Source organism: Arachis ipaensis, chromosome B9, assembly GCF_059453495.1.
Source record: "Arachis ipaensis isolate K30076 ecotype BB chromosome B9, ASM5945349v1, whole genome shotgun sequence".
NCBI lineage: Eukaryota > Viridiplantae > Streptophyta > Magnoliopsida > Fabales > Fabaceae > Arachis > Arachis ipaensis.
The window spans coordinates 151,641,485-151,650,278 of record NC_142444.1 but is presented as its reverse complement, the minus strand read 5'-3'; the positions used below and the strand labels follow the sequence as shown (position 1 = coordinate 151,650,278).

Genomic DNA, 8,794 nt, shown 5'->3' with positions numbered 1-8,794 from the left:
TTTAACAAAATCCAATCATATTAGATCATTGAAAGGTGAAAAACTGAAATCATAAATTAAACATTCAAATAACAAAATAACTAAATATTATATAGTTAGTTAACATAAGAATAATGTCAATAGCCTTGGTTTGTCCTATACAATTATTTCAAGAATAATTTATCGTGTGTTCCAAATCTCATTTTGCAAAGGTGAAGTTGACTTTTAAAAGTTGTTAGATAACAATTTAGTCAAACTTGTCAAATTATCTAACAGCTCTCAACTGTCAACTTCACATAAAAACAATTATACGTAGATTTTCACCTTTAGAAAGAATATTATAACAATTAACAAAGATGGTTTCACATGAACATCAAAGAAATGAAAAGCACTTGAAAAAAAATGAGCAGTTTTCCAGGCCTAAAACACAGCATTTGTAGGGCAACTTCTTAAGTATTCCCAACTGGTTATTTACACAAAGAATAAAAGCCAACTAAGATAAGAATATAAGATCCAGTGATCCACAACATATTGATCTGTTGAAAATTTTGAAAAATAAAATAAAACAAAATTAACCATAAAAACAAGACACTACTTTCTTTGTCCTCTCAAACAATTACAAACAAACATTTCTATGCTTTCCCAAAGAGCTAAGGTAATCACAAAAAAAGGTGAAAGTTTTATACTAAAAGTGCCAACTAATTCAACTCTCACTTGTGTTATGGCAACTCTGGACAAGGACCGTTTCCTTTGCTATCTTTTGTCTCCAAGTAATCCCACAATCTTGACGCTATGCAAATATCATAAAGACCGACCGGCCCTGGTCGGCACATTTCCGGAGGTTGTTAGATAGCTTCTGCTTTCGGTGACATTTGAATCGGCAAGAACCTGCTGTGCAATTTCCAAGCCTTCATTCTTTTCCCAACTCGAACGCCTAGCATCCGACCGAATCGTGGGAGCTCGATGATCTAATGACAAAATGGAGTCAGGTTCAGATGTATTATGAGGTGGTCCATTGCTCCCTCTGCTCTGAATGTCCTCGTCAAGCTCTTCAATATTCCTACGCTGCGATATCTTCAATAGGTCTTCACCAATATCTAGATCATCTTCAACTTTGGGACGGCGATCTCCATCCAAATCATCCAGTTCATGTTCCCGAGGAGTGACCGGAACAGGTGGCCTCCTTACCTCCTCTTGAACAAAGGCCCTGAAATTGTTCCTAGAGGGCTTTACTTTTGTGCAAAACACTTCTAGAAAGTTACCTAAACATCCCTGATTAAAAACATTGTTCCTGCTGTCAGCTCTATACCGGAAGTTTTCATAGGTAGTCTGCAAAACAATAACTTCAGAATCAATTTCTTAATAACAAGGCATTCTTAAGTACTTGCATTTCTCTTCTAAGATTACATAGGTGGTCCATTGTTACATCAACAATGACAAATTATGTCACTCCTTTTAGAAGCTTCCCGAATAAAATGGAGATCACTCCTTTCGATTTTCTATATTCGCGTTGAAAAAGCCTTATAAGGTATCAAAACAAGAAATGTAAAAAGATTTAAACTCACCTGGTTTGTGCCTATAAGGTACAAATGAAAACCAGTTAGTCCACCAACAAACCACAGAGAGATGAAACAATAAGCCATGAGTATCACAGATGCAGGGGATTCTTTCATTGCCTTCCAAACTGTGCCATCGTAGTTATCCACCCGAACCTTGATGTAGTAAGCTGAGATGGAAAAGACATAGATGCAGAGTAGAGTTGCTGAAGAAACAAATAGAAAGAAGTAACGGTAGTTCCTCTGCACAGACGAAAAAAAATAAATGAAAAACTGATAAGAACAAAGCAAAACTAGTAAGAAATAGAACATAAATGAAGAACAACACACTTCACATGAAAAAAATAAATTAAGTCATGAATGTCAACTATCATACCAGACCAATACATTGTCCCACCCAAGGACAATGGTGGTCGAAACGCTCAACACAGTTGTTGCAAATGGAGCAATGCGAGCAACGCGGAGGTCGATACAGCATACAAGTTTCACAGTACTTCACCCTTATAGTATGGCCATTGACTATTACATCTTTTGTTCGGGGAAACTGAAGGCTAGGCGTTTGTCGGCCACCCCCACCATCAACAGATTCGTAGCGAAACTCTTCCTCTGGTGGATGTGAATTCCTTGGAATAATGCCCGGATCACGTGAGGAAGTAAGGAAGAGAAGCATCAACACCTAGAGACAAAGACTGTGGTATTAAACTGTAGAAAGCAGTCTCATGATGACATATGATAACCTTTTTTAAATTTGGACCATTGAAATTAGAAATGAACAAGTTTTGACAACATAGATAAGGATAGAATCATCAACCAATAAACTAAGGGAAGAAGGCAATGATACTTACAAGAAAAGTAAATAGAATTGCCACCACTAGAATAGCATATCCTGAATCATATGAAGAAAATTGATGCCGAAGATGCCTCGCTACAAATACGCAAAAGATGATAACTGGAACAAGAATCAATAACAAGGTGATGAGAAGCGACCTAGCATCAGGCCCAAATATCAGCCTCCCTCCAAATATGAATTTCTGCAAAAATATTTGGAGAAGTTGAGAGTAAAATATGAGCTAAAAATCAGCAGAATATAGTTCACAGGACACTAACAGTTTCCGAAAGAGACAGAATAATGCAATACTAGTAGAATGCTACATATTTTCAAGAGGATAGGATCAGAAATTAGAAACAGTTCTAACAGAAGCTGCAGAATACAAACAATTTCCAGCAAAACTTTCCATAAATACACAAACACCCACAAAATATAATATGTCGTTAATAAAAAAATTAAAAGAAGACTTTAATTTTGATGCACTAACAGGGTAAAACGTTTTACACAGCCATCCAATCACATCCATTCTTTCGAATGACCATTCACGCGGTCAATGTAAATGTAGTTATTTTTGTCGATGTAGCGTTACGTGATTGGATGTACGTATAAAACTTCTTTAGACTTTCAATGCATCAAAATTAACTTTTTAAAGGAAAGAATATACATGCGGTGGAAGATAATAAATCCTCTTATCATAAACAGAATGTATCCCACAAACTAATGCACCAAGCAACCACATGAACTGCAAAATGCCATAAAAACTAAATTCTTTTTTCACTCCAAAACCTTTGAAAAGGAGAGAACATATGATGCATGAGAAGACAAACAAATTGACCAAGAACCACAAAACAATTCACCAAGTGCACCATAGAAATGGCCAATTTATATTCTATGGTATTAATATTTGCTTATTTTAGCAGTTTATACTAACAGTTAAACTATAGTCTGATGAACATACCCAAAATCGTACCATGCATTATATCATTTGGACCTTTTCACTGGGTAAGCATCTTATATATGGAAATAAAACAAAGATGAGACAACAAAAACCACATGGAACAAATCAACAATTAATCATTCATCGTTTCTCAACCATTGGACCACCACTGGAATCCTGTACATTGGAATTGTCAACAAGATTCTAGTTACAAACTTACAATCAAACATGTATGACGTAGCATTAATCATCCAACAAACACCAACAGCAAACATTGCCTATCATTATCAATTTCCACAAAAAGTAATTTAGCAAGCAGATAGTGAAGACCACTATCACATGCTAGTACCAATCTACCACTACCACACATCTTCAAAAGCAATCATACTATTATAATAAAGAAGATATAATATTCTGCTTGCTCTAATTCATTAATCATCCTAAGCTCACACTTTAAGTTTCTCATTCTTTTAGAGTTTATTCTACAAGAAGCCACTTAACATCATACCAAACATAGCAACAACATGGACCCACATATGTTGCTAAAATGCTCCAATCATTCCACGTTAAGCCAATATAATCCAACCTGTAACCAAATCTAAATCTCACCTCACTCAATTATCTACTAATAAACTTTAACTTAGCCAGGAGTCATTTCACCAAGAAAAGAGAATACAAAATTCTAACATGAAAGCCTATTCCAAAAAACCGAGTCTGCTAAATGTAAAACATGGATATCATCTTTGTCTCCAAAAAAAAAAACACACACACACATTAAATTAAACAAAAAACAAATAAAAAGAAGCAGCAGCAGCAACTCACCAATTATTGTAAACCTCACTAACATGATCTGTTGAACTACACAAAAACTATAATCCAAAAATTCAAACCAATAACTGATCCAAAGCTGAAACATACACTACACTGAATTCTAACTCCTTTCACTTACACAACTTGAGCAGCAGATATAGCAGAACCAGAACAATAAAATTTCAAATACTACATCGACATATCTTATTTTCTCATAAGTTTCCCAACACTTAAAATCAATTCAGAAGATACAAGACCAAGCTATTACTTCAGATACCACTCCAATATAACAAAGACCATACTTCATAGCTTACCACATAACCAACTGAAATCGAGAATGGAATCCTAAGAGCTCAATCAAGTCAGTAGAATTCCCCCCAAAAAAGTATAACCTCACTCCACTGCCAGCTAAAAAATTCATCGAGCACACACAACCTACTTGTAATTTCAAAAAATCAAACTCAAGTAAAAGCTTTTCCCACTTAGCTTCTACAGCTCAAGCAACCAGAAGTTCAGAACTGCCCCAGAAATTCAAAGGCACCCACTAGAACCCACCCTTAAGAAGCCTTCATCACCAAGCAAATCAAACACTTACCCACAAATCTACATCATACCCAGATAGCATATCAAGGATAAAAAAGCTAAATTTGCAGCTAATAATGGATAAAAAATTGAACTTTACATTGCTTCCTTTCCAAACTTGGTACACGCGCTGCTTCGGTGCCATGAAGATACTACCCTCCCTCTTCCTACTTGAGTGCTAGAACCAGCAAGCTTTCTTCATCTCATTCTCCAACACCATTCTTCCAAACACAGTCACAGTGAATCGAAGTGTTGGATTCAGGGTCAAAAATTGTAGGCTTCGTTATAGAAAAAGCTTCATAGACAAAGAAAAAAGAAATAGGAGAGAGAAAAGGGGTGGGGTGTGATCCTAGAGAGAGAGAGGGAGATGGCGGTTTTCTTGAGTTTGGAATTTTTGGAAGTTTGGATTTTTTTTTTTTTTAATTTTGTTGAGGAATGTTTTGGGACAGAAAAAAAAAATGTAGTGTGTGCACTGCAGATACAGCTAGAAAAGTGAAGAAAGATTGAATTTTTGAAGTTGAAGTAGGTATGAGAAGAAGAAGAATAAGAATAAGCCCTTCACTAACACCTTACTATTATTATTATTATTATTTTAATCTTTATCGCTGTCTTTATGACAGTAAAATATCTATTTAATTATTCTGAAATTTCACAATCTCAAAAAATGAAGCTACTATTTCACGAAAATGGGGTCTCTGGTGGCTGAGTGAGCATGATCCAACGGTGGTGATGGAGATTGTCCATTCTCTGTCACCAGGTTTATGTCCCTTTTTATAAACAGGACAAAATATGTTACCGAAAAAACAAAACAAAAGAAAACAAGTTTTCATGGCGAGTAAAACACAATGAAATGTATCAGCATAGATTTTATGTTCACAGAGTTTTAGTCAGATATGCAGATTAAAAAATTCAGATATGGACGTGTGGAAATATTAATTAAAGAGAATAATTTCATATATTTTATTTTAGAAGAGTGTTAGGACAAAAAGATTTTGTAATTTATAATTATCAATTAGCTATCATGTATTTTTAATGGTGTGAGATTGCATCTAATTATGTAAAATTAGTTAAATATTGATCAGATATTAATAAAAATGCTGACCTCCTATACTTTTATTTTATTTTATTAGTAAAATTAGGTAAATAAATATTCAAAAATATTATATATACAAAAAATTATCATCAAATCAGTGCATAAATATATATTACGTAATTTATTTTTAATATATATTTTATATTTTAATATATATTATATACGAGTAGTTGATTTGGTAAATAATAAATATTTTTTATTTGTTGTAAGATATTTTTTCATAAAAATTGTGATATATATACTTGTTATTTTTCATATATAAAATTAACTAATTTCTTTTCACCATTTAGATAAGATATATATGACCTAAATCAATGAGTTTCAAATTGAATTTAAAGATAAAAAATTAATATTTGAATAAAAAGTTATTACTGAAAAGCATTAAAGAGAAAGCACATTTTTCTTTGACACGCCAGTAAATAGTGAATTATTTTGATATGTATGAGAGATGATATTGTTAATGCCAATTATGTAAAATTGTGTGCACTTGAAAACAAATTTTTTATTTGAATGTTATTCTCTTTTTGGTATATATCATTCTCTTTACATCAAATCTCACACTTCTTTTAAAAGAAAGAAAATAACAGTTTTCAGAATGGCAAATGGGAAATGGTGCATGGGTCCAAAAAAGTGTAGGGAAGCAAATTGACAAAAGAGAAGTTCCAACCTGGCTTTGTTGGTCTAAGCCTTGACCATATGGCATAGATTCAGATGCTTTAGCATCCTTCACTTACCAAAATTGTAGCTTTATTATTATTAGTATTATCTAGTAATAAAATATAATGATGAATAATATTGTTCCATGACTAAGTGTTTGTTCTTTAAAGTTTTAAAGGCATTACCGAAATCTAGATATTCTCTTTAATTTGCAAAAGTCAGCTTTATAAGCATAGGCCATATGGTCCTTGATTCTTAACTCTGCCTTTCTTGTTTGCAAATTGGTCACAACCCAGTAGTTTTTGGATAATGAGAGATGAAGAATAGTCTTCCTTTGCATAGTTTTTGTTTGCGTCAAAATAAAGAATTTCCGTGACAAAACAAAATGCAAAAAGAAAAAAATTGGAATAAGATCATTATTATCTATCACTTATTCCTCTTTTTCTTATATAATATAAATAAATAATACATATTTGGTTTGTTGAAGGTAAACATTTTTAGTGTAAAAAAATTTGATTAATATTAGTTTAAAAATAAGATAAAAATAAAAAAAATCGGTCAAATTTTGAGAAAAATATATACGTACTTAAATATTAAAAAGTGTTCGTATAAAATAAAATAAAATTGTATTTAAATTTTCATGACTCTTAATTCATTTTTGTTATATCACGCAGTTATAACATGAATATTAAAACTTTTAAAATAAAAAAGTTGATAAAATAATAAAATAAAAAGTTAGTCATTTTTAATTAAGATAGTGTGATATATTTAAAAAGTCATTTTTAATTAAGATAGTGTGATATATTTATTTAATTAAGATTGTATTTAAATTAATTTTTCACTTTTTTACTTTATCAATTTTTTATAGAAAAAGTATAGAGAGCCAGCACTTTTATTAAAATTTGGTCAACACTTAACCATCAAAAGTAAAATGAGTAATTCTACACCATTAAATGTTATTTTACACCATTAAAAATATTGATGATGGCTAATTAATAATTACACATCACAAATTCGGCTGATCCCCTAGCACTCCTCTTTTTTTAATTTAAAAAAAAATCTAAATTCAAATGGTAAATAATAAATATCTAAACCATGTGGAGTTTATTAGCATTTGTATTTTAAGGTGTAACTCCACATAAAAGTTTTTTTACTCTCTCATATCCATGTGATCATTCTCTCTTATCTTTTTTATTAGAGTTGCACACAGATCAGATCGAATTGGATATACCCTATAATTTTATCCGATTCACACTGTACTCATCAGATCGGATCAGATACGATATTCGCATTTTTTTTAAGTTGGATCCATCCGATGGATCGGATCGGATATTGGGTATATCAGCATAATTCAAAAAATTTGTTTTAAGGCCATTTTTTATTGTAAAAAATCTATTTTTTCACTCGTTTAAGCCTATTTATTCTTAAAATATTATCAATAAAAATTATCTTGAATAACAAAAGAAAAATAATAACACAAGATCTAAGTTTAATTATTCTAAGTTAAAGTACAACATAAAAAATTAAAAACAAGATATTATAAAGCAACACACTAAAATTCATATCACATTAGGGTTTACTTTCTTAAACTATGTTATTTATATAAGACGTGTGGATATGCGAATTTGCGAATCGGATCTATGGATATCACAGCCAAATCCGCAATCCGATCATATCATAATGCGGATCAGATCGGATAACTCTGCAGATTGAATAATATTCGTAAAATTCGGATCGAATGCAGATAACTATCACAGATATGCAGATATTATTCAATCCATGTGCAGCTCTACTTTCTACATTGCACATCTAAAATTGTATAAATAATTAAAGTGCACATTTAGATAAGTTTAATTTATTGGATTGGTTTGTAAATATTAAAAGTTTAAGAAAATGTAAATATTTATTTTGATTATAACACATAATTTCAAAATTCATGAAATTGATTTTTCATATTTTTTAAAATACAATGTGAAAGTGAAAGTACATTAATAAGAGAATACACATAATAATAATAATAAGGGCAAGTTACTTAAATAAATAAATTTGAGAAAAGCTTTACTCAAATGTGCAAAACTGGATATGGTTACCCATATGTGCAAAAACTGATTATTATGTAAACCGTGGCAACCCACCACGGTTTCACATTGTTCATAAACCGTGGTGAGTCATGGCGGATTATGAAGGAGAATATTTGAACGTAAACCGTGGCAGGTCACCACGGTTTACTCAGGATTGCTGGCGTGCATAAACCGTGGTGAGTCACCACGGTTTATGAAGAGATGGCGAAACACATAAACCGCTATGGGTCACCACGGTTTATGTGTGTGTGTCTATATAAGTAATCCGCG

The 8,794-nt window shown here is 32.0% G+C and overlaps 1 protein-coding gene across 2 annotated transcripts; it reads right to left on the bottom strand.

Moving 5' to 3' along the window:
* Positions 1-412: 412 nt before the first annotated feature.
* Positions 413-5,441, bottom strand: LOC107618824 (protein S-acyltransferase 8). Of its 2 annotated transcripts, none has more exons than XM_016320991.3 (5): positions 4,794-5,441; positions 2,381-2,566; positions 1,912-2,211; positions 1,545-1,778; positions 413-1,308 (listed from the first exon to the last, which is right to left on the bottom strand). In XM_016320991.3, the coding sequence occupies exons 1-5, from the start codon at positions 4,836-4,838 to the stop codon at positions 781-783; spliced, it is 1,293 nt and encodes a 430-aa protein (XP_016176477.1). In that variant the 5' UTR covers positions 4,839-5,441; the 3' UTR covers positions 413-780. The 2 variants fall into 2 exon arrangements, with proteins under 2 accessions (XP_016176477.1, XP_088355839.1); XM_088499713.1 differs by lacking the exon at positions 4,794-5,441 and adding an exon at positions 4,426-4,714.
* Positions 5,442-8,794: the final 3,353 nt, after the last annotated feature.